The sequence below is a fragment of the Ostrea edulis genome, chromosome 2, assembly GCF_947568905.1.
Source record: "Ostrea edulis chromosome 2, xbOstEdul1.1, whole genome shotgun sequence".
NCBI classification, from domain to species: Eukaryota; Metazoa; Mollusca; class Bivalvia; order Ostreida; family Ostreidae; genus Ostrea; species Ostrea edulis.
In genome coordinates this window covers 65,583,970-65,611,944 of record NC_079165.1, presented here as the reverse complement: position 1 = coordinate 65,611,944, position 27,975 = coordinate 65,583,970, and the positions used below count along the sequence as shown (strand labels likewise).

Genomic DNA, 27,975 nt, shown 5'->3' with positions numbered 1-27,975 from the left:
AAATAGAAATTCATCAGAAAATTTGTGGTGAAAACAGTGATTCATCAGAACGTTTGTAGTAAAAATAGTGATTCATCAGAAAGTTTGCAGCAAAAATAGTGATTCATCAGAAAGTTTATAGTAAAAATAGTGACTCATCAGAAAGTTTGTAGTAAAAATAAGATTTGATCAGAGATGCAATGAAAGTACATTGTTCAATTACATACAATACATGCAGGTTGTTACACTGTAAATTATAAACTTACAGCTCCATTTGCCAGAAATGTGGAAAAAATCTCAAATGCCCACTTCTGTAACTCCTTAATACCACCCTTAGCTTGATGGAACACATGTGTGGTTATGTAGAATAACTGTAAATACAATAAAATATCACTGTTCTTAATTTTCACAACAGTCATTCAATTATTTAAATAAATTAAAGTTGCATTAAATCAACTTGTAGAATATTTTATCATTGTAATTTAAACAAGAGGTACTGTGAGCAATGCTCACTAAGAATACTCCCCGCTTACCCCAATCTCCCAAAGGGTGTTGGTAATAGGTATAAACTACCTCTTTTCTGAGTGTAAAAAACAAATGGCATGACAAACCGAACCATAGTGCTACTTCGATGTCCAGTGCACGTGACCTTTGACCTTTTGACCCCAAAATCGATAGGGAACATCTTCATCCCATGGGTAGTCCATATGTATGATATGGTGACTGTAGGTGGAAAGGATAACGCTTTAGAGCCCGGAAACCATATTGCTACTTCGATGTCAAGTGCGCTTGACCTTTGACCTTTTGACCCCAAAATCGATAGGGAACATCTTCATCCCATGGGTAGTCCATATGTATGATATGGTGACTGTAGGTGGAAAGGATAATGCTTTAGAGCCCGGAAACCATATTGCTACTTCGATGTCCAGTGCGCTTGACCTTTGACCTTTTGACCCCAAAATCGATAGGGAACATCTTCATCCCATGGTTAGTCCATATGTATGATATGGTGACTGTAGGTGGAAAGGATAACGCTTTAGAGCCCGGAAACCATATTGCTACTTCGATGTCCAGTGCACTTGACCTTTGACCTTTTGACCCCAAAATTGATAGGGAACATCTTCATCCAATGGGTAGTCCATATATATGATATGGTGACTGTAGGTGGAAAGGATAATGCTTTAGAGCCCGGAAACCATTGCGTCTACAGACGGACGGACAGATGGACAGACAGACGGACAACCCGATTCCAGTATACCCCCCACAACTTGTTGCGGGGGGTATAAAAATGATCCTATAAAGTAACAATATCTGTTTAAATTGGCTTGATTCCAAATAAGGTACAAACCAGCGCTGAGGGAGACTCGTTCTTCAGGACAAAATTGAGGAAGACTGACATATGGGTAGGTTTGGTTTCCAATTGCCGCAAGTCATTGAAAGGGCCATAATCATCTGTCTGTAAAATTAAAACACAGCAGGTTTACACCTAAAAAAACAGAACTGTGAGGTTAGACAAAAACAAAAGGGGAAATTTTTTTACACAGATTTAAGTGATATTTACATTGATCCTAATTTGCTATGGTCTTCGTGCAAGTTTTGTAAATTAAAACATGTTATAGTAAAATTTCATACAAGTATACAACTAAATACATCTATGACAGAAATTGGCAAGCTGAAGTTTGCTAGTCTTGGCATAGTTAAGTTTGAATTCCTTGTTGTGGAACTTCATATGACTGCTGAAGGGAAGCATAAAAAAGTTTCCTATAAGAAAAGGTCCGATACAATCGATAGAATATTGGCACAGGTTGAAATACAAGTATGTGTATTCCAGTATGCTTCCATTTTAGTGGGATTACTGTGAATATATTTGAAATACAAAGATAGCCAATGAAAATAAATATAGCATTAAATTGGATTAAGATGTAACGAATACATATATGCAACCACTTCCCAGTTGTAATATAATTAAAGGGACTGGTTCACATTTTTTGAAAAATATATTTTTTCAATTTTTATGTTAAAAATTAAAAATGAAACTCATTTAAAGTTTACAACCAAAATTTGGACTTCTTAACGCGAGGATAAGAGCATTTAGCCTCAACTCTGCGTTACGTAAAGAAGACTCGAGTCTTTTCTATGTTTACAAACAAACTAGTATATTGTTAATTTTGTAATTTAAAGCCTCCCAATTTTGCACAGACACAAAATTAACTTTTAAACGACACATTTTGCTTAAAGAATATTTGAAATGTGATATATATCATAAACTTATATTAATCAAATATTTTCAAAACTGTAAACAATAACACACCTCAATCTTTGTTTACACAACAAATAATAAACTCTCAGTAATGAGCTTCTGTCATAATGTACACCCTTAATTTTTTGGTGGAACCTTTTAAATGCATTTGACTATAGATTTTGATCATTAAAAGTAAAAATCAAAATTTTGAGGAAAATCGTGAATCAGTCCCTTTAATAATAAATATCATGAAAATATGCATTTATCATTTATACAAAATGAAATAATGCATATGACAGCACATAAATAACAGGTATTTATTAATGTTGTTAAGGGAAACATTATTCTAGCAGTAAATTGGTATATTCATGAGTATATGAACAGCTTAACTCCACTTAAGTTGAAGTAATTTTTTAAGGAAATTTTCGCCAGAATTAAAATCAAAATTAATAATTCCCATCCACATTTATAGATCCAATTCATTTTATATGGCTTTATGTTTCAAGGCTATTTGCATATTCTAAGAAAGATGAAATAGAAAGCTTCTCTGAAATCTGTATAAATCAATTGATGAGTATGTCAAAATGAAGACCAAAACTGCAATAGATTATGGATTCTTACGGTGATTTATGGAGAAATTAACATGATTGTTGAAGTTATAAATCTGCTTATGTTTCTGCCAAAAGAAAAAGAATGTGGGTTCAATCTACCAAATATCTTATGTCCTTTATTCTGTGTCAGCAGTAGGCTGTACAATAATCAAAGCTTTGTAAATCAATAAAAAAAAAAACAAACCCCAACATATATAGTCAAACATATTATATGAAAGGAAAAAGATGAAATGATTTTTTTCTATTTTGTAGATAAGCATGTTATATACCATTCACTAGTAAATGTGTGCACAATTTGAATTTCATGCATTGGTATACTCTCCGTTTACATTGAACTTTGGTAAAATTGAAGTTTTTATTGGGTCCCTGTACTTCAATATATTTGGAGTAGGCTGCACTTATTTCTTTGGAATTTTTCACAAGAAACAATTCTCATCATTTTTGACATTGGGTGTAGATGAATTAAAAAAATACCTCAAATAAAATGTTAACATTACTAAATAATTTGTTTTTGATATAATAGTGATTTTCAATTATGTTTTAAATAAATGACAATAATTGTCTCCTTCAAAACTAATGTTTTGCAGAAAACACAGTCAGACCTGTCTTAGCAAACCCCTATATCTATTAATGCTAACCATATGTGGGTGTAGTGTTACATGTGACTTTGTGAAAAAAAAGTTGAAGAAATGTTCTACAATAATTTCAAGAAACTGTCTCACTATGGCAATATTGAATACTTTAAGTATCAACATAACCTTTCCCTGAAATTGTACGACAATGCATATGTGGCAATAATGAGCATCCTTTCTGCTATGTATGACTATTGCATGATGGGACTTTTGTAACTCTTTCTGATCCATGGAGACTAGTTGTTGCTTATAACAGGTTTGACTGTGTCTATATATCTGAAAGGTAACTGAGAAGGTTCAAAGAAAAATATGTGCTACAATTAAATTTCTAAGGTGATTAAAATATAATCAAAAGGACCCAATACAGTTTAATTACAAATCAAGGCTGATGGTTGAGAGTGTGAACCAACAAGGCTATTGATGACATGAGTGAAGAGTGACACAGAGGCAGGTTTGCATGATCGGACCTCTAGCCACATGCTCTGATACAGCTGTGCAATAAAATACACTATTAACCTCTGTTTGAGATCTGGCATTAAGGGGTGTGGTTGTTAAAGATGACGATCTTCCATTGACTGGTACCTGGAGCAGGAAGAATGAACCAAATAAAAGAACAGAAAGTGGTACTTTAATCTTGTATTAATTTGCTCACTGAGAAATTTAATTTTTTGATGTTCTAAGAAAATTGTATGAAAAGTTAATTAGATGCATTTCTAAAACACTATGCCTCCCCCTGGTGCTGACAGTATTTATACCTTTACCAATGGATGCAACACATAAAATGTTGAGCACCCGCCACCTGCCAATCATACACACAAATGAAGCTTGAATTATTTATCTTTAAGTTGATTCATATAAATAAAAGTATTGGGAGGCAATGAACAGACTTGTCCATCACTTGATTTTTGATTGATGCCTTTTGTCAGTAAACTGGGGGGGACATAAAACTTGTACTTTTTCTTCTTCAAACTACAAGTGGAAATTTGATATCATTAAAACAATGACAATGAGCAGAAAACATGAACTAGAAAAGTACCAAATTAAGAGCTTGATTTAACATCACTATATACCATTTTAACAGATCTTTAAGTTTTAGATATTTATCATACTATATTGTATATGAGATGATGGACAACTTTAAAAATGGGAGGGGACGGGTAAAGGGGGTATGGATTAAATTTGACAGTATATCATAGGATGGTAGGATGTCAATTCTAAAAATATCCAAAATTTAAGATAAATCACACTTCAAAAGAACTTGTTATCACACAATCATAGTCTGGAAAATCCATGCCATACAAGTTTATATATAAGTACAGTATTAGTATAAAATTAAGTACAACACTATTTTTTTTAAAAACATTACACATATGGCAATATATGTGAGAAATATCAGCAAGATTCACGAACACCACATTTTTACAAATATTTGTTGCTGTAAACAAGTCATATTCATTATGCATATGGTGTATAATATGATGGCTCACTCCCAAATACTACATGCATTTACCCTAAGCATCCACAAACTGAAGTTGGCTCACAGTAAATATCCCTGCACACATACATTCAAAAGCTTTCAGACCTTTAAGCATATTCTTTATTACTTGGTGTCATGCACAAACTGTGATAATTCACTGGCTTACTTCCCTTTGATCATTTCGGAAACAACTACCTTGTTTTGCATATCTTCATCAGAGCTGAATTCGTCTTCTTCTGCAGCGATGATTTGCCTCTGTTGTTGACCACTGGAGGCTAGACTTGTCTGACTTATTTCCTACAATATCAAACAACACCAATGCCAAACATTGTGACATCAGAACAAAAATGCCCTTCAATACTTTCATGAGAACTAAAATCAAAATTGCAATGAAGTTTTAATCTACGCCTGTAAAGTCATTTTCAGATTCAGTGTTTGTTTTTCAACAACCATGTCATACATCAAATAGTTTCTTTGACCCTCTACTATCAGACACTCACATCATAATCCACGTCTTTCCTCTGGACGGATTGCGTGTCTACTGAGTTGTTGGGGTGCGTAGGGGTAGGGGAGGCGTTGGGGGAGTTGGTTGGGGAGTCGGACACACTGCTACCATCAGAAACTGGGCCTGCTGGTCCCTGAAATTCACAAGCAAACTTTTAAATGTTGTGCAGTTATGTTACAATATATATATACATTTTTCATCCCCCAATAACTGGGATTTCTCCACCCAAAGAATATGGACCCCACATTCCCAAACTGATCTGTATAGGAGAAACCAAATACAATCTGAAAGTATTTTAAGAGTGTTATCGAACAAAATCCAAAACCCATTTAATCATTAACTTCAATGCACCTTCATCTTTTAACTTAATCTTTGTTTTTATTTCCCCATGTTCAAAAACAGTAGATTTAAAAGCCACTCCCCTTTTCCAAATGCCTGAGTACTAATGGGGTGACATGGATGGTATATGGCTGATTAATTTGCAATGAAATGAACAAATTTGTTATACAGAACTATTTGTCTTTGAAAAGTTCATGCATGTTGAAAGTTATAACATTAGCTACAAAAACACAACATGCTTATTTAAATTTTATCTATTCTTTTAGAATTAAATTTCTTTCTTAAGTAGTTTTGTCACATATACAAGTATCAGTATGATTTTCCTGCAATAGAATTGGAAAATCATCCTAAAAAATAAGATAATGAAGTCATAGACAAGATAGAAATAAGCAATAATACAGGTAGCTTAGTATCAAATATTTTAAAAAATAAAAATGTCACTGGACAAATCATTTGTTTAAAAAAAATAAATAGTAAGTAAGCCATTCAAAGTTGAAATGTCTTCCATCTCTCTGGAACAAGAAACTACTCAGCTGTTAGTTTCCAAACAAGTCAAAACAAACAGCAAAACAATTACTGTGTAAAGGGAAACAATGATTAGTTCAAACTGAAGTTATGAACACAAATTTCCAAATCCCCATTCCCGATACTGGTACCTTTTGCTTTCTGGACCTTGGGTGTCGTCTAATGTTAAACAACATATGCTAAAATACAGGGGTAAAATAAATGAGAAAAATGTCTGTTCTCCATACACAACAAAAGAGTTAAATATTGTTGGGTTTGGACACCATGCAAAGTTTATGACAATACAACATTGAAATTGACACAAGGAGTTTAGTGCTTATTTTCCGATGAAGACCTTCAAGTAAGGCATTGACAAAACAACAAAATACTGGGGGGAAAAAACAACAACAGAGTGCATCACATGGGTACACGACACATTTCTCAATGCTATACAATTAGCTACTGGGATTCTGATATTTGAACTACAAATTCATTATGCAAGAACAGACAGATTTCACTATGCAGAGCAATACAATTTCAAATAGAGGTCTTCATGACCTACTTTTTCTTGCTATGACATTACTCCCTCTTATGATGCAACATATGATGATTTTATTCTTGTACATTGTAATACATTCCAAACTGATTTAACCATACGCAAGTCTTACAGAATACATTTCCTTAGGTACTATAGAGTATATATCATAACATACATCTGACCCCTATGTTCACGGTTAGGAAAATATGATTGAGACACTGTTGCAACTTCTCTAGGCACGGCAACAATGTATGTAATTCTATGTAATTTGGGATGAGGGACTAGAAGCTAAAGCTGGGATTTATCTAATCCAGTTATAAAAATGTTACAACAAAACTGACCTATGTTACCCCCAACCCCCCAACAGTGGAACTCTATTAGAGATGTGTGTAGGAAAACTGTGCTCTCAAGACTTACCCTTCTTTTTTTGCAGTAACAAAGCAAGAATCTTTGAAGAGTTCAATTGCTAAAGGTGCAGAAAGGAACAGAGGAGTTGTGTATCAGTTATCAATTTATCCAACTTTGTGAGAGAATGACAATACTAAAGTCCTTTGCAATTTGGGGACACAAAATAAAACAATATGAAGCATTTCTTAAAGGACTAAATTATTGCAGAGTGTCAGATGCAAAGTGAGAGTAAACTGATTGAAGGTGAATACTATAGGTGCAGGATCATTTCAGGACATGGCTGAATAACCACATGTGTGATCAATGTCTACCTTATAACAAGCAACAAGCACTGATTAATTCTATTAGGAAAAGTGAGGTCAGAACTGGCATGGCTTCTGTCATCAGTGTCTGTTAAATGTTTTCCATGACAATATCTGGGTGTACAAGCATTTATACAGCACTGACAACTGAGATATATACCTCTGGACTAATGTCCCCTGGTTGGCGTTTCTGTGATGTGGAAGGCTTCCGAAATGCTACTCGGCTATCAGCATCGGACATAGAACGAGATAGCACTCTTAATTCTCTGGGGTCTGGTGTAAAGTCGACGGGAGTAGACCCTGACTTTTTATGTTTAGGACCATCTGGCAGCTAACAAGTGACACAGCAAACATTCAAGGTCCAATATTTTAAAACATACATGTTACCAAAAAAAATCCCTCCAATATACACATTTTACAATACATCAAAATGAACATGATACTAAAAGCAAGATGAGAAGGAAAACATTAAATTGTGTCAAAAATATGATACACACATATATTGTCTACATAAGCTTGAGATAGAGATACACTTCCACTCTAGAGATTATCAACAACAAAAAAGAAGAGGGGAACAGATCTTACCCAAGGAGCTATAGAACCTTCTCCATTTCCAATCTCAGGACTTTCTTCTGCGGCTTGTGCCTGTAAACAAGGAACAAATATTCAATTTCCTTGATCTGCAGTGTTGATCAAATGTCAATAAATAAAATGTGTTTACATTTCAAATCACCAAGAATTATAAAAATTTGTATTCTTTCAATTCTATTTTACGAACTAGTGCATCATATTCTGCATGAATAAATGCATGTACTTGCTTCATCATGCAGTGCAACTTAATGTATAAAGTAAACTTTCCTTTATATTTTGTATTATAAATGAATATAACTTCTTGTATAAATGAATATAATTTCCTGCTTTCAAACAACCTCAAGTTTAAGACTTTTTAACCTGCCTTGGCATGCGTTAAAAATATTAGCTGAACATATCAGGATGGGTGGAGTTATTAGGTTTTCCACATTATCAAAAAAACGTAACACAATTAATATTGTTCCTGTACAATCTTATCATCAGGAAGTAAAAGAAATTCCTGCTATGTATTTTATGATGTTTATTTAATGAGGAAATTGCCTTACAGCAAATCCTGTCAAGTTCACCATTATATGATAGAAATGTCAATGTATGCTACCATATACAACATCTACATTCACTAGCTGCCTCTGTTCCATTTTGAAACATCTAATCGACTATTTTTGTTTGAATACTGAAGTAGTGATATCATTCTATCTTTTGTGACTTGAATGACCAATACCATAAAAAATACAACGTACTACATTTACTAACCGCATGTAGGGACTTATAAAGTCTTTTTGTACTTTAAAATATTGCTGTGTTTTGCAGAAGTCCTGAATTTTGTCTTGCTCATCTATGACATATGCCAATTTGTGTGCTTATAACAGTTTACCAGTCTTTATATCTTTTAAATCAATAAAAAACATTCACACATTTACTGTGTTAAGATTCATTCATGCACACATTCCACACAACACAGTGCAGTGAGATTTTTGTTACTTCAAAACATCTGAGATGAATAATTTTTAATTCCACAAATACTCTTACAATCCATTCAACTGCTCAAAAATGTAGACAGCATTTTATAAAATTCATAACCAAAATATAGCTTTTCTCTGAAAACCAAAACTACATAAACTTCTTAGAGACCTGGAGTAAAGCAGATCCAAAAATACACTCTGATGAATTGTTGTACAGAGCACATATAAAACCTGAGATTTGATATAACCTGGTGTACCTATAAATTACAGGACTAACATTAGCATTTAATACAAAAAGACTCTCTGAAAATGCAGATTGCACCTGATACAAGCTTGGTATCCCAGAATACAATGTAACAAAACTATACATATAATTTATAGCTAAAGCTTGCAATATATAAAGCCAGGAGGTAGTACAACATCCTCATAGTACAAAATCCTCAACACAAGACTCTTAACATCGCACATCATACTGCTATTACAGGCGGAATTATCTCAGACAAAGATCTTCCTCTAAACTTACAGCAACACAGTAATGAACTGGGGAAACAGGTGCAAACATGGAGAGGAAGAAGTAAAAATTCTCATTTAGGGCGATACAAAATATTGAAAAGGAAATGGAACTGACAACACTTTGAAGTCTGACATTGAAAACAAATTAAACCCGATATATTCTGGAGTAATTGAAGTCTTGCTGTTTTTCCACTATTTCAATTCCAAAAGCAGTTACTCTCACCACAAAATTTTAGGCACAACACACCACTGTTACAAAGGTCATGCATGACACACATGCGACCTGACCTTTGACCTACTTACATTATTCTGACTAGAGTTTAAGGTAGAACTAAGAACCTTTATTTGATCTTCAAGTTTTTTAACTAGAGCTTCTTGTTCTTTGACTTTTGAAGCTAGTTTTTCATCTGATGGATTGTTCTGCAACTGTGCCTTTGTTCTCTGTAAAATACAATAACATTCACTGACCAAACTATTACATACTTTGTTCTCTGTAAAATACAATAATATTCACTGACCAAACTATTACATACTTCACTTATGAGATTCAAATAAAAGTACCCATAGTGTATCATATCATTGCAACTATAGAATTATATTTCAGGATTCTTTTTATTCTAAATGAAATTCAAACAATTAAAAGATACCATACCTGTAATTCCTCTGTGGCATTGTCATAATATTTCTTAATCTCTGAAAGTTTAAAAGCCTGTAGTTCTGCACTCTTTCTAGACTGAAAAAAATAAGATGTCATTAAATTAAGCAATCGCATTAAAAACTAGCGACTTCAACTGTGCAGTATGTCAAACGTCACATACACAGCACAATCAAATGTCACCTACACAGCACAATCAAACATTACCTACACAGCACAGTCAATCATCACCTACACAGCACAGTCAAATGTCACCTACACAGCACAGTCAAATGTCACATACACAGCACAGTCAAACATTACCTACACAGCACAGTCAAACATCACCTACACAGCACAGTCAAATGTCACCTACACAGCACAGTCAAATGTCACCTACACAGCACAGTCAAATGTCACCTACACAGCACAGTCAAACATTACCTACACAGCACAGTCAAACATCACCTACACAGCACAGTCAAACATCACCTACACAGCACAGTCAAACATTACCTACACAGCACAGTCAAACATCACATACACAGCACAGTCAAACATTACCTACACAGCAAAGTCAAATGTCACCTACACAGCACAGTCAAACATTACCTACACAGCACAGTCAAACATCACATACACAGCACAGTCAAACATCACCTACACAGCACAGTCAAACATTACCTACACAGCACAGTCAAACATCACCTACACAGCACAGTCAAATGTCACCTACACAGCACAGTCAAACATCACCTACACAGCACAGTCAAACATCACCTACACAGCACAGTCAAACATTACCTACACAGCACAGTCAAACATCACATACACAGCACAGTCAAACATCACCTACACAGCACAGTCAAATGTCACCTACACAGCACAGTCAAATGTCACCTACACAGCACAGTCAAATGGCACCTACACAGCACAGTCAAACATCACATACACAGCACAGTCAAACATCACATACACAGCACAGTCAAACACCACCTACACAGCACAGTCAAACATTACCTACACAGCACAGTCAAACATCACCTACACAGCACAGTCAAACATTACCTACACAGCACAGTCAAACATTACCTACACAGCACAGTCAAACATTACCTACACAGCACAGTCAAACATCACCTACACAGCACAGTCAAATGGCACCTACACAGCACAGTCAAACATCACCTACACAGCACAGTCAAACATCACATACACAGCACAGTCAAACACCACCTACACAGCACAGTCAAACATTACCTACACAGCAGTCAAACATCACATACACAGCACAGTCAAACATCACATACACAGCACAGTCAAACATCACATACAAAGCACAGTCAAACATCACCTACACAGCACAGTCAAATGTCACCTACACAGCATAGTCAAACATCACCTACACAGCACAGTCAAACATCACCTACACAGCAGTCAAACATCACCTACACAACACAGTCAAACATCACATACACAGCATAGTCAAACATCACCTATACAGCACAGTCAAACATTACCTACACAGCATAGTCAAACATCACCTACATAGCACAGTCAAACATTACCTACACAGCACAGTCAAACATCACCTACACAGCACAGTCAAACATCACATACACAGCATAGTCAAACATCACCTATACAGCACAGTCAAACATCACATACACAGCACAGTCAAACATCAACCTACACAGCACAGTCAAACATCACCTATACAGCACAGTCAAATGTCACCTACACAGCACAGTCAAATATCACATACACAGCACAGTCAAACATCACATACACAGCACAGTCAAACATCACCTACACAGCACAGTCAAACATCACCTATACAGCACAGTCAAACATCACATACACAGCATAGTCAAACATCACCTATACAGCACAGTCAAACATTACCTACACAGCACAGTCAAACATCACCTACACAGCACAGTCAAACATCACATACACAGCACAGTCAAACATCACCTACACAGCAGTCAAACATCACCTACACAGCACAGTCAAATGTCACCTACACAGCACAGTCAAACATCACATACACAGCAGTCAAACATTACCTACACAGCATAGTCAAACATCACCTACACAGCACAGTCAAATGTCACCTACACAGCACAGTCAAATGTCACCTACACAGCACAGTCAAACATCACCTACACAGCACAGTCAAACATTACCTACACAGCACAGTCAAACATCACATACACAGCACAGTCAAACATTACCTACACAGCAAAGTCAAACGTCACCTACACAGCACAGTCAAATGTCACCTACACAGCACAGTCAATCATCACATAAAAAATATACTTAAACATCATATACAATGCACAAGCATCACCTACATAGCACAATCAAATGTCTTATATACAAAGCTGAGTCAAATGGCACCTACACAGCACAGTCAAACATTATGTACAAACCATCGTCAAACATGTCACATACAGACCATAGCCAAATACATGCTGACATTCTAGTTTCCTTGAATTTGATTCCTCATTAAATCTGTAATTTGTATTATGTATAAGGTATACACTTCCTTATTTACTATGTAGTTTATAATTAGGGTCGGCATTAGGGCCAAATTCATACTGTTAGTGAACTAAGATCTTTTTTTTTTTTTCTTTCTTCATTTGTTTATTTCATGTCCCTTTGGGAATGAGACTTCACCAGCTGTAGGTTAAATACCGCAAATTTAGACCTACCGGTATGATAAGCACCAAGGGCCGCAGCAGTGGGGTCTCTTCAACATGCCAACCCCTGCTGCGACACTGGACCTCCGTTTCTAAGGTCATATCCACAAGGCCCACAACTCCCACTTCTAAATGCTGAGTATTTGGCGAAAGAGCAATCATTACCTATGTTTACATTCTGGGATTGATGCGGCAATAGCATGACCGGGTCTCCAACTCACGACCTCCAGGTCACAAAGCAAAGAGCTACTGTGACTGGTGAACTACGATCTTATTATCTAGCAATATCTTAAGAGTAAGGAGCTTCCACGGTACCAACAATGCATGAATGTATGACCCAACTAAATACTAAAAAAGATTCAACTGCATAAACAAGGGCAATTCATCTGCACAAAAATCATGCTACAATACTTGGTTTACTTTTTAATATATATATATATATATATATATATATATATATATATGATTTAAATTTTACTCTGATTTTAGTGATCTAGTTTGTCAGTATGCTAATCACACTATCCAAGACCAATATCAAAACACATACACGTGATATTGCCCAATAAAAGATATCAGCCCTATTAAGAGGGCTGGTGAACATTGGTACCTGTTTATCACTGGTACAGGTCAAACACTGTACAGACTACTTCTCTATCGATACCAATGCACATTTACCTGTATGTGCTGTTACAAGATTTGGATGCATTGTAAGATGATACACAAAATGATTTACTGATACACTCTCTGGGAGTTAATTTTGCTTTAATGCAGTTCGTGATGCTAATTTTTTAATTCCCAAACTTAGAACAGCTCATTGCGAGTGAGGCTGCCAATTAATACTGTTTTCTGAAGAGTATGCACTTTTCCCCTCATTTCATATGTACTCTCATCATTGCAAGACAGCTTGCTTGTTTTTTTTAAAGGCTTTATCTTGTGGAACTAATTACTTATGGATGCAAAACAGTTTTGTATATCAAGCACGAAAAGTCCAACTCACCTTCAATAAAGCTAGTATAATAGGGGGTTTGTAGGAATATGCTGCAGCTTGGAGTGCAAGTGTATTCTATCATAAACCATGTAAATTTTAATAGCATTTTAAAAAATAATTGTTGTGGTCAATGCCTACAGATCCAAGTGACTGGGAATTCATGAACATCCAAGCTGACATCCATACATATGCAAGTTCTCTGAACATCTGGGTACCCTTTATATTATAATAGAGATATATAGGGTACCCTTTATATATATATATAATAGAAATATATAGCGTACCCAGATATTCAGAGGGCCAGCAGCAAATACTAAACAGATACTTTTTTCTGTGCTTGACAGGGACTTAGTCAAGATATTATAATTCCCAAAACTTTGTCTAGTCCTCGGTGTATAGACGTTTTCAAGAACACCTTCATCCCTTGCCTATGCGCTGAGAAGAGCAGGATCAATGACCTAATGTCAACTCTTGGCAACATTTCACATACAGTAAGAAGAGTTCAGTCAAATTATATTTGCACTGTGTAACTTTTCTTCATTTATATTCTCTTATTATCATATTCACACTCACATCGACTGGAATTGGTTTTGTGACTTTTTCAGGAGTTTTGTTCATAAGAGTCAGTGCAACAAAGGGTCCAGCTGAAATTTAAAGAAAAATTGGTTGTAAAAAATCAGATAAAGAACATTCAAACAATAAATGCATGCGATGTGTTGATTTCTTCATGGTGTGATTTAAGTAAGATGTCAAGATACATCATCTAAATAAGAAAAACGTCAGAATAATAGAGCCTTGGGCAATGCAGATTTTAACAGACCATACAAACCTTCATGGTAACAAACCAAAACCAACTGATATATATAGCAATACTGGTAAATATCTCTTTCAGGACTACATTGTAAACATTTCAAGGTCTTGAATAAATTTCATGCTTCAAGTTCACATCAACACCTTAACATGAGAACAAATTATGTCATAAATTTGTGCATTAAATTAAGACATATACCAAAATTAAATTTATATGCAGACGACTACTCAGATGTTAAGTCACTATGTCCCCTTACTATTCAATACCTTGAAATTGCTGTCAATAATACATGTATGTAAATACCACCAAAAAAATCAAACAATTTCAAATTTTCCCTTCTTTACCTTAAAGTAATTCTAAAATCACCTGAAATCCAAACCTGCAACTGCCAACTCGCAAATTACAGATCAGGAAGCAAACTTATTTGGAATATTTCCTTATACAAAGAGTATTTAACTATTAAAAACACTCCTTTAAAACTTTAAAATCAGAAAGATAAAAACGGATGTGTCAATTTTTCTTGTAAGTGTGGTAACACACTACCTGTTAATGGAACGCTACTACAGACCAAAACATGGCCACACCCCAATCCCGGTGAGTCTTATGGTGACAGAAATCTGTGTTGTAAATCAACAGAAAAATCCACCAAATGTATATCAACAAGTTTGAGATGACTCAGCAGCTACTTGGAAAACCCATGATATCGTATATGTGCGTATTTGTACATGATTATCTTGCAAAGTTTGGACAAGAAAAACTGATATGCTCACCAGGACAAACAAATACATTGTATAAAAGTTATAGGGTTAAAATTAGTTTCAAAGGAACGCATGTTGCTTACAGTTATAAACAGTGTGGGCACTTCAGGTGTTTTAAAGCATGGTAGATACACATGTATAGGGGCATACAGACAGACAGACGCAGGTAAATGCTATAATAATATGAAATGCACCTATTTACAAGTCAAAAGAATGGCAAACAACTCTGACCACCAGAAGAGGAACACAAAACACACACTAATCCACATTCCAAGCATAGCTATGATATTTAAATTCCAGATTACACTGAAAGGATCCTAACTTGATAGAGAAAGTTCCTGTACTAAATACAAGTAATACAGCTACCACATGAAACCTACAATCTTTCTGTCCAGTCATGTGGTCACCAGTACCATACACTGAGGTACAAAGTCGCCCATCCTGAAATTGGCGTTTATTTATGAGTACTTCTGAGGCCCTCCTGTATTTTTTACAGTTCTTTCTCCTGAGTGGGAGGGAGTTGTACCCCTCTGGGTGGACGTTTTCCTCCATCTTGTTATCCATGATTATCTGGTATTAGTAAACAAGATAAAACTTCCGACACACATCACAGATAATTCACTACAAACAAGATGAAGAGTTTCACACTGCAGAGTCCATGTAAGTCTTAGTACAAATTTCCGTACTTCAACCTGTCAAGTAGTCCATCTGACAGCAAGTCATGCATGCACAAAGGATCACAATGAAATCTCAGGTTGTCAAGCAGGAAGGAAAATCCAATCCCCCAGCCAAAATATTCACTGTGCCAGACCCACGGGGAAATAAATTGTTCTCTGTGGAAACAAGTAACTGCTTAATGCATCCCTCTATGATAACAGAATATATGATATCATCTCAATTAGATCATTAGTCAGTGGTTGCAATTCCTGACTGTCCTGGTTTGGCATTGCAATCATATGTAATCATATACATGCGAGATGGATAGGGCAGAGACAGGAAGGGAGAGAATCTTGATGTCAAACCAGGTAGGTGTCTAAGTAGGTCACATCACTGCCCCGATCAGCATAATCCATGTATGCTCAGATTTTAGTACTTTTTTGGTTACAGAAAAAATTCTCATAAAAAGATTTTTTTTGTCTTCTGTGCCCTTCAGGCCTCTTCAGGGATAGCTGAATCACCATTTACTGGACGAAAAGATAGTGTCACATTGAGAAAGAATGAGAGAGGGAATAACAAAGGGAAATTAAAGCATTGTATATTCAATGCTCCATAAAATTAAAAGCCTTAATAAATCTACTTTATCATAAAAAATGCAGTCTAGGAAAATCATCAACACTTACATTCTTTGTATAACATAAAACTGCCTGTAACAGCTTGGGACTTTCAGAAGATTGGAATATAATTCTATTTGAATATAATTCTATTTCAAAGACCACATGCAATATCAAAAAACAGCATAAACTGAGCCACCTTGAATAATCATAAAGGTTTCACTGTGAATGAAATTAATATATAACTGATATTTTGAAGTATTGTTAAGCATTAATAATGATTAGTAATGCCTTGTGTGGTCAAGGGAGAGATTGCGTAAAAACAGGACATACTGCAATGTCATTTCTTGTACCACTGCAGTAAACGCTAACACTGCACTAAGTGTCCTACACTACCAATTTGTATGAATATTCATGACATACAGACCAGCGACTTTGTAAAACACAATCCTGTTTTGTTGCACAGCATGTCTGCCGTGAATCACCTCTCAGTTATTCCTAAGCAGAGTTATTTTTATCTGCATACATGTACATATGGATAATTTCATGCACACCTAATGGTATGATTTTTCTAGAAATCACCTCATTACAAAAAAATTTATTGTTTTGTAGGAAATATACACTGACTTATTGAACTGTGCCTACACGACAGTTTCATTACTTGTCAGAGGTCAAACAAGGGGGATGACTGTTGTGTTCCAACAAGGGAGGTAACTGATACACTTCAACTCTTCCCATGACCTATGAGAGATATTGACTAGATGTGGTCTTATTGACTTTCTCTGTATAAAGAGGATTTCATCTCAAGTCAAACACAGGAACACTGTTTATAACAGTCTTTAAACTGTTTGATGTTGACTGGCTGGTCAATAAGTCCTATCACAGAAACCTCTTAGATCCATGTCCACTAGAAGAATGATAAAGGTCAAACCCATATCAAACCCATAACTATACAACAGACCTTACAAATAAACTCCAAGCAATTATAAGAATATTTCATAACAGCCTGCCTTCCTTCAACATTAACATGCAAAACAGGTGTGTAAAACCTGTACACTGTACATACACAATTTGTACATATTCTATTTACCTCATCTGTTATTTCCAAATTTCTCCAACAACATATACTAACATTCACTCCCTATATTCCTTAGTGGTGTGTTTACAAGAGATTAAACAGTGGAAGAATGGATGCCGTACACAATGATACTCCTTCATTTACTTGTGTCACCTGACTGTTTAACAAGACACCACCACACCATACTACATAGACGTTTACCTGTGCTGGACATGGACAATTAATACACAACATCGATTAAACCCACTTGACAATGTTGAAATATTTGCATAATTATTTTCGTGAGCTGTGACAGATATTTATAAACTTGAGACTTTCGTCAATATCATTTTAATGATTAAAGTGTGAAGAAAAAGTATTATCAGCAAAATCATTGACCCACATAAAAGTAAGTCAGCTGACATATATGTAGACCAGTAGCTGCAAGCAGTTTTTTGACTAGTCATTACTTTAACAGTAACATCATAATCAACAATTGTAAGCAAAATCAAGTTATTCTATTGAGTATCTCAGCAAAATAATCATAATTGAAGTTCTTATATCATAGTGGTTTACTTAGGAACAAAGTAATTAATGCACCAAAATCATGAAACCATCACCAATTCTTCAAAATTAAGAAATGAACTCTCAACATAATTCAGAGATTTCAGAAAGTTTTAGCTAAGTTAATTATTAGGTGCTGTAATCAAATCTTCCGTTAGTATAGCCATCCCAAAATCTTCTTTTATTTTCTTCCTGTGAAGTAGGGAAGAAGCACTTTTGTGACCACCAGACCATAAAATCACTATCTACTGAGGCCCAAATAGGATACACCAAATACTAGGGCATCTTAATAATTATTTCATGTTGTCAAGGCGATATCATGAACACTGTAAAGCATTTACTGCAACAGAAAATTCACAGACTGGGCAAGCATATAAATTCTTCAAAATAACAATTATTACTTCAGAAAACTAGCGTCTTTTTACAATGTAACTTTCAATTAGAGAAACAGGAGCCTACTCGAATGATGTGAACTTTCACTCTGCTCAATGTGATGTACATCTGTAGAACTATCACCCAGGTAATACATAATTACACAGAAGTTTAGAAACAAAGCTTTCATACAACCAGACACAGTAGCCATAGCTTTACCATGATGGATGTGGTTTCACTGAGCACTTTGTTGTGTGCTGCAAAATCAAATTTGCTATACATCTCTCAGTGCAATAAAGTTTGCCTTTATTCCACCAGTTTTAATGTTGCGACTTATTAGCAGCAACCTTGGAATATTTACACACACTTGACTGTCAGTGTTTTCCTTATGTTCCCAAATCAGACACACCTTCTTTGAAGTACCTGAGATAACTGCACTGTTCAGATAAATACCTCTCTATTGCAACTACTCCAGTAAAGCATTTAAAATGACTGTTTTAAAAATGTACACAACATATACAACTGTATTTGGGTGTACTGCTATGTTAAAAGAAATCTAAAGTTAGAACAGGCAGAGGGAGACTACATGACCATCATGCTACCCGTATTCAGTATTTTAACCTCTGGGTAAACCTTCCTACAGTATGTGCTTATCCAGTCTATCAAAATAAATGTTCCATAACAGTCACCTATTCAATATGACACTTTAACTGTACATAAAGCTGATGATATTAAAGGTAGTTTTCAACTTACTTTGGCTTCTTCGCTTCTCGAGAAATTTATTCATTGCTCATTCATGTATCACTATGTGGGCATAGCATGAGTCAATCCAGTTTCCTTTTTCAATCTCCCAAATACTTTACTTTCCTAGTGGAGCTGTCATATTGAATGACAAAAAATTTATCCAGTTGACTTTTTAACCATAACAAGCATGATTCCTACAAATCCTTCTGGGTGAATGCCTTTAAATCCCACACAATGACAATATTTAGTTTTGCATGTTTTCTTCTATCAACTTCCAATCATGGAGCCTGGTGACATGGTTGTGTATCAGGGTTGGGTGCCCTGTATATTCTTTAGATAAACTCTGTAAACATCTAGACACTATAATGAACATAAAATATGATCTCTTTCTCTATCCACACAGCTGGGGTCACCTGACAGGAAGGTCAGCAGAGTCAGATTATATACCAAAAAATAAAAGTCAAATTAGCTTTGGGACAATTGGATTAGGATTACATGTGGGGGAAAATCCTTCACTGGTTATTTTTTTAAAATACAAGTGGTCACTTCGTGTTTGTTTTTCATACGTGAGAGCAGCATTTGCTGATCCAGCCTGTGATACCCACTTCCCTTCCACGGTGTTTACAAATACAGAAACTGTACTCACAATCAGAACAGTAAGCACTGTAGATTTTGAAGATTTTGGAAACACTGAGGAATTCACAATTTCAACTTCCTGCTCCTAAAGTTTTCTCTAATGTAAACAAATATGTAATCTGTTGTCAATCAAAGTCTTTGTACGCTACTCTTCATGGAACCTCCAATGCATGTTTTACAAAGCCCTATTCTTCTGGCATTCTAGTCTGTTTGCATTTCACAATCTTTTCGTCTTGCACCAATGACAAGGTACTACAGTGAAAGTTTTGAATTAACCCAGCTAGGTCAGGTGGATTTAGAGAATGTTATCATAAATTTCCTTTATCAAGTGGTCCTCGGTTCCAAACACAGTCCTATCACCAAACGTCTTCCAGTCACAGGTGTAAACAAATTCGTAATGTCAAGGCATCCTTGTTAAAGAGTGAACTTTAGAAGTAACGCCTTGGCAGCCATATTTCTCACCTGTGCACAGACCGGTTATTTCATGTCACCTTGTCATTATTTTACATAATTTGATGACTGCTAATCTCTGGTGTTATATCTGAATGTTGAGATACATATATGTATACATTTATAATAAAAGTTTCATACCTTTCTCTTTACCACGCAGACTTAAAGTACATAAAATTGTAACGATACAAGGTTTTGCTATGCAATATGTTCTGGATGATCTACTGGCATGTATCCATTCTCATTAAAGGGACATATTTACATGAAAATGATGACAGCAGATATCAAAATATTTGGGCATTTACTTCTTCTGATCACAATATAGATATACAGAAATCTGATGCTCTTTCATTAATATTTTGGCTTGTATATTTAGGTCAAATTGCATTATTCTCCACAGGAATTTTGAAGTCTTCGCTGTCTCATTTGCATATTATTAAATCTATCATGAATTTAAAGGGACTGGTTCATGTTTTTCAAAAGAAATATTTTTCATTTTTGATGTTAAAAATTACTCATTTAATGATGACAACCAAAATTTGGACCATCTGAATGCAAGGGTAAGAGCAATATTCTAGCTTTGATTCTGTGTTATGTAAACAAAGACTCGAGTCTTTTTATGTAAACAAACAAACCAGAGAAATGTTAATTTTGTAATTTAAAGAATCTTCATTTTGTACAATCACAAAGTTTAACTTTTAAATGACACATTTTATCTAAAATATACTTGAGATGCGATATATATAATAAACTTATTTTGAAAACTTATTTACACACCTCAATCTTTCTGTCATGTGTCATGATAAATAACCTTAATTTTTTTGTGAAACCTTCTAAACATATTAGACTGTAGATTTTGATTATTTAAAGTGAAAAACAAAATTTGGGGGGAAATCGTGAATCAGTCCCTTTAACATTGCTACACCATGGAGGTGTTATAAGACTACTACTATTCATTTTCCAGTACACTATATCACACACACTTAGTCTGTTATCATTTAGCTTTATCATCAAATTGTTTAGTTTGATGTGTAAATCTTACCCTCAGTCAAGTGAAATTACCTTGAAATTGGCTGTTGCATTAAAAATGACAACATCATATATATTCAATTTTGAAATTGCACATTCCAACAGATATCTGACTTCTACTAGGATATAATATCAAGACCTATAGTGACCAATTGGACTATTGAGACAATTAATAACAGTCAAACAGTTATCTCAAACTTGATGGGGTCGAGGAAAACTTTTGAGATATCCGAGGGTTCGAGATATTGATGTTAAAAATACATAAAGAAAATGTAATTGGGACTTTCATCTCACTTCAACATATCCATAGTATTAGAGATATTGATGTTTGAGATATGGAAGTTGAACTGTATGTTGTCTATATATTACAGAAATAAAATATTATAGCTTAATTTTCAAAAAAGTCCCAGCATAACACAACATAGACGCCCCATTCTTAACTCTGCCAGCATTATAGTCATGTAAGAAGTACACTTGCTAGTACTGAAATAAAATAGAAACAGTATTAGTATTCATAATGCTGGAAAACTAGAATGAATCATTGTTGGAGGACAAAATGAGTACACATGTTGGTTGTTATCCAGACTATCTCGAACAGCCACCTGTTACATTCCTTGCAGTTACATGATTAAATGAGAAGCATAGATCAATGGAAAAAAAATATATTAAAGGATATAGATAATCACTGATCAAACTTCAACACTACTTCTCTGTTCCGAAATCCTAACTAAGCAATGACCAAGGAAACCAGAAACATAACAGTTAGTTTCCTCTTTGAAGAGATGTGCACAAGACACTTGAAAAAGATCAGTCTAAGAACTTTTTCCAACAAGAATTTTCCATTATGCGAACTATCAATCACACAGATTTCTAAATACTTCCTAGATAGTGCATGAAAATTCACTTCAGAATTTTTTTTAACTTAAGAAACAAATTGGTATTTGTTTGTGTTTTGGTAACATACTGCAAGTCATCTAATTAAAACACCCAGATTCCTCAGCCCAGCAATTATCTCCCAAATTCTTAATAATCATTTATAGAATTTTTTTTTTCATTATTATTTTTGGCAAACAGATAATGCTTAACACTTGCTAAATGGATTACAATGCACACAAAAATAAACACATTTAATTGGAAGATTAAAAACCAAATTATTCAAAAAATTTTGAAGGCAGAGCTAACTCGTTTGATGCTGTGGTGTGCCAAAACTCAAAGAGATAAGATTGAGAAAAGCCTCCAGCAAACCCTCACTCAAATGTTCATCCTCCTAATGCATCTATTTTTGTAAGCAAAACTTCCACACCACACCGTATACAAACAAGTACTTCAGCTCTCATTTACACCAGCAATGAAGTCCATAAGGGCTAAGCCTGTTTTGTTGCCAAATTCTTTAATTTGCAGTAAAAATGACTTTCTGAGACTAGTTCTGATGATTTTAAGATCATACCATCAGAGACAAGCTCAACCATATTAACAGTACCGCTAATTTTTCAGCGACATGAGCCTAACATAATATAAACGTTTTCTTATCAGCAACACAAAATCTTCATGCACCTGTTGAGGAAATGGATATCATACCGTTAAAATAATTAAAAAAAAATTCAGAAATTAAATGATTGTTTGGATTCTGGACTATCTTACCTTCTGAATCCTCCAGCATACCGCTAATTAATGTGCAGATCAGTATTAAATTCTCACAAAAATATATTCCTAACACATCCGGTTATACAGTAGCAGCTCCATGAATTATCAAACACATAAATATAGTACATAGAAAGCAATGATCAGGAGAAAGTGACTCCAGAGAGTGTTTTTCAGTGTGTTTCCCGGCATCAGTTTGCTGCTAAAACAATATGAAGGCTTTGTACAGAAACCAGTCAATAGTCTGTTTCAATATTCCTGTCTAACTAAGCCTGCCTAGCGCTGATAAGCTGCCACAGAGCGCTGATCATCAGGCATGTAGAGACATACTGCTCAACAATTACTCCAGCATCGTTTATTCCTCAAGTGAAAAATTATTTTCATTAAAACATCATTTTACATTATAAACAAAATGAACATATTTCATGGCTGGAGTTACCTTATTGCCAGATGGGCCTCTTCAGGTTTACATAAAGTTATAGATTTTTTTAATCATTTGTATCTTATTTTATATTTTCTATTTTTTTTATCAAACATGATGAATTGATTTTTAAACATTTTATTACACACATGTCAAACTATCGATCCTTTGGGATTTCCTTGACAAGAGTTAAACAATAATCTTGGAGTAGACTTGTGCAAATTTTGTCAAACTGCACTTCTAAAAACTTAATTGCATCTTGAATCTCTCAGATACAATACAAAGTACATTTTGTATGACATCCACTTTTCATACAACCATTAAGCTAAATTATCATTTGTGATGAATCAAATGGTTTGACTTTGACCATCCGACTTTGACCATCTCTTCTGTGAATTGACAATTAAATCAATGCATGGCTATTTGACCAAGCTTTCCCTCTCATAAACCCAGAAACTGATGTTAAACAATCAATTTGTCTACTTCCAAATATGATATCTGTCCCTTCTGTCACCAGGAGTGACATATCATTTTATCAAAGACTGCTGCTGCTGATAAAAATCCAAATCTAATTCCACTCTGTACGATAATGATTTTCCTGCACTCCGTTAATAATGCTGCAGATACATGTATCTGGGCCCTGCATCCCAGAGATAGAGATTTCAATCAGAAATTTTAAAAACACAGATGTGTTTTTATGATAACACTTTTCATTAAACTGGAGAGCTTTGTATGCAGTCACTAATGAGAAGTTTCACTGTCATCAACACATGGTTGATTTTTTCTAGTTTGATCTGTCATTTACACTGTGGATGACAAGCGCAAACATAGGACAACTAATTCTAGTGAAAATCACCATCCACCACAAATACTCTTCTCCTCTATCAAGCCATATAATACATTGTTTTAAAAATAAAGTCAGGGAACTTAAAAGATCTAAATTCTTCACTGACGAAATTAAAAATAGCAACATAAACGGTATACATGTACTATTTTTGTGCAGAAATAAAGTATCTTGTAGTTATTCTGTACAAGCTATACTCCTCTAGATTGTGGAGTTTCTTTATCAGAAAAATCAAGGAATATTGCCTCTGCCAAGAGAGCAAATAATAGCAGAAGTACTGTTCAGGAAGTTCAGCCTGCAGGATAGGTAAACAGATCTGGAAAAAGAATCAGTTCCCTCCATATAGTGAGCCAATTCAAGGAGGTCCGCATTTCTCATCATCATTGTAAAATGGAGGAGAATTCATCGAATCTCTAAACAACCGCCACTTGTGATTGTTTGCTCAAATTTTCACTTTCATACCAACTATTTCAAAAATCTTAATTCCAAAATTCCTGCAAGATTCATTAGTTACTGGATCGTTTGAAAAACAATATGCTTTCAAATTCTACTCCACCCACAGCCTGCATATTGGTACTGTACATTAAATCTACTTTGCTCTGTCCAAAGTTATACCAACACCCACAGAGTAGCACTCAATGTCTCTCCTCTAATATGTAAAAGAGGTATTCAATACAAATGTTCAAAAAGTTGGTAATACTACAAATATAAGACATGTTTGTGAAACACTGAAGCTCCAGTATGGCAAGAAGTAATTATACTACCTAAAGAAAGGCCTTGTCACAAGAAATACACCTGTGAGATATCAAAGCCCTATCACTAACCATTCTAAAGTTATGGCCTAGGTTAAAGTTTTTCAAAAATTGGTCAAACTTCAAGGTGAAGGTCACTAGGTCAACAGTTTGGTACCAAAAGAAAGGTCTTGTCACAAGGAATACACCACATGTAAAATAAAAAAAAGTTATGAGCAAAGTTAAAAAGTTTTTGCGTACAGACATATAGACAGACCTATATGCCCCCAATTCTCCGATAACAGGTACGTAAAAACTTTATCTGGAATAGCTAAAGAATCCAAATTCACAATCAGAAACAGCTAAGAACTACAATTTCACAATCAGAAACAGCTGAAGTTACAAATTTACAATCAGGAATGACTAAATAGCCAAAGACTAGAAATTCACAATCAGAAACAGCTGAAGACTACAAATTCACAATCAGGTATGACTAAATAGCTAAATTTAAGACTAGAAATTCACTATCAGGAATAGCTAAATAGCTAAAGACAACAAATTTCACAATTAGGAAAAGCTAAACAGCTAAAGACTACCAATTCACAATCAGGAATAGCTAAAGACTAAAAATTTACAATCCGGAATAACTAAAAACTGCAAGTTCACAATGAAAAATAGCTAAAGAGAACAGGTTCCAAGGCAAATGTCTATTTTGTTAAAATGGTTATACACAAAAAAACTGCCAAACTAGCTCAGGGATATGCTATGTAGAATTACTTTTAGCATGCTAATGAGGTAACCTGACACATAAATCAGTCAATTTCAATGTCGATAAAACTTGTGACCTTGACATCTCCCCTTCAAACTTGTGATTTTTTCCTCCCTCTCTTTTGAAAGATTAATGGCCTGCCAAATTTCCTGGCTAAACTCTTTCCTTGATGGTTAAGAATGATGTTGAAAAGTTATCAATGTGAAACCATGTATTTCTTGGGTTTCTACAGTTGCTATCATTGGTGTTCAGACTTCTAGTCTATAAGATTTGTTAATTTTGATGCACTGGTTTGTGAAACTACTTCATGTCAAGCTACTTTACATGTCTAAATTTTAACACCTCTAGTATACTGTGTCTGATACTTATATTACAACAGTACTATAAACTAAAATTATATTCTTCACCAACAGAACAGCATGAAATTGCATATTTCACTAACAAATACTAAACTATATGTGATGAAGTTTTTGAGTCAGCTGGAAGGCAGTAAAAAAGCCAATCCTACAATAAGTTTAAACATCTATGCAATGTCAAATCAGAAGAGAAGGTTCTTTTCATGTATATAAACCAGTAACTTTCCTTATCACAAACACCATCAATAAAAGACATGGATATTTCAAAACATAAAACTTTGACCTTTTTATAAAATGAATGAACCATTTCATAACTTCCCAAGTGACCTCCATCTCTGAAACATGTATAGGTATTTAAATAGTGGTTAAATATGATTTCCCAACTCTGACCTGGCATGAACTTACCTTTAATAAGCCTCACCACTTCTATATGGTTTGAATTTGTTACCAGGGTACCATTCACCTAAAAATCAAAAGATACATAATCACAAGAAATAATACAATCATCCAATAAACAGTCTCTATCACTGCCCCCCCCCCTCCCCCCCCCCCCACCACACCTTCAATTGAAAATTAATGACGGGCTCTCAAACTGGAACTATCTGATATTTTGGTGCTGCAGGAAAATCACGAAAACACTGATTTGCTCCTCAGCCTATAAGGCTGATAAAAATTTGACCATTGCATTTATGACAAAGAGTGAAAAAGATGATTACGATCATTTTTGACTGTGTTGGCACACATTCAAGTAATGAGTAACTGCTACTCTTCTTAATTTACTTTTCAAAATATCATGAGCACAAAGCTAGAAATAATTTTACATTTTCACTGCACAGAAATAACTGAACATTGATTTTCACTTTGCAAGATTTGACTGGCCAACATTGTGATTGATTGATTGTTGTTTACGTCCCAGAGATAATGTTTCACTCCTATCAAGATGTCACAAATTCTAAATTAATGCAACTAATTTAGACCTATGCAATGCAACCGGTCCTGTAGCTCAGTGGTAGAGTGTTTGCCTCATAATTGGGAGGTTGTGAGTTTGAGTCACACTCGTGCCTTAGCCTCCTTCGCCAAATGCTTGGCACTTAGATGTGACAATCATGGGTCTTTCGGATGTGACCTTAAAACGGAGGTCCCGTGTCACAGCAGGTGTTGGAACGTTAAAAAAGACTTACTGCTATGGACCTGAGCACTAAGCATAGGCTTAAATTTGTGGTACTTCACTACAGGTGATATCTCAATATGAGTGGGAAATTCTTGATGGGACGTTAAACAAACAACCTATGCTATGCATTCTGGTCTATGTAGTGAAGGTTTGTTGGCACAACACCTAAAGTCACATGGTAACTTGGGTTTTAAGGTCTCATCCACAAGACTAGAGCCTTTCATTTCTAATGTTGATCACTGGTTACTACATTTTCTTTTACATGCATCTCACGTAGCCAGGACTAATATCCATGAAATTCTAATCACAAAAGCAGCATTCTACTACTGAGGTACTGTAAAGATTATATTTTGTAAATACATTGACCTGCATGATGTCAATATCTACAGGTCTTGGACTATATATCTCCCTATTTTTCTG

The 27,975-nt window shown here is 34.9% G+C and overlaps 1 protein-coding gene across 50 annotated transcripts in view; it reads right to left on the bottom strand.

The window, feature by feature from the left end:
- LOC130052340 (rho guanine nucleotide exchange factor 11-like) overlaps window positions 1–27,975 on the bottom strand; it is a 73,171-nt gene that overhangs the window by 22,417 nt on the left and 22,779 nt on the right. For 15 of the 50 annotated variants that reach the window (XM_056156858.1, XM_056156865.1, XM_056156871.1 and 12 more), the window contains exons 5-16: window positions 26,790–26,847; window positions 14,504–14,574; window positions 10,256–10,336; window positions 9,907–10,044; window positions 8,123–8,182; window positions 7,698–7,868; window positions 6,442–6,489; window positions 5,442–5,579; window positions 5,137–5,238; window positions 3,981–4,046; window positions 1,328–1,435; window positions 246–350 (exon numbers count right to left, since the gene is read on the bottom strand). In XM_056156858.1, coding sequence (XP_056012833.1) covers window positions 246–350; window positions 1,328–1,435; window positions 3,981–4,046; window positions 5,137–5,238; window positions 5,442–5,579; window positions 6,442–6,489; window positions 7,698–7,868; window positions 8,123–8,182; window positions 9,907–10,044; window positions 10,256–10,336; window positions 14,504–14,574; window positions 26,790–26,847 — 1,146 coding nt within the window. Of the gene's footprint in view, window positions 1–245; window positions 351–1,327; window positions 1,436–3,980; window positions 4,047–5,136; window positions 5,239–5,441; window positions 5,580–6,441; window positions 6,490–7,697; window positions 7,869–8,122; window positions 8,183–9,906; window positions 10,045–10,255; window positions 10,337–14,503; window positions 14,575–15,879; window positions 25,670–26,789; window positions 26,848–27,975 lie in introns of those variants that run through there. The other 35 variants (XM_056156866.1, XM_056156879.1, XM_056156881.1 and 32 more) reach the window with 15 other exon arrangements.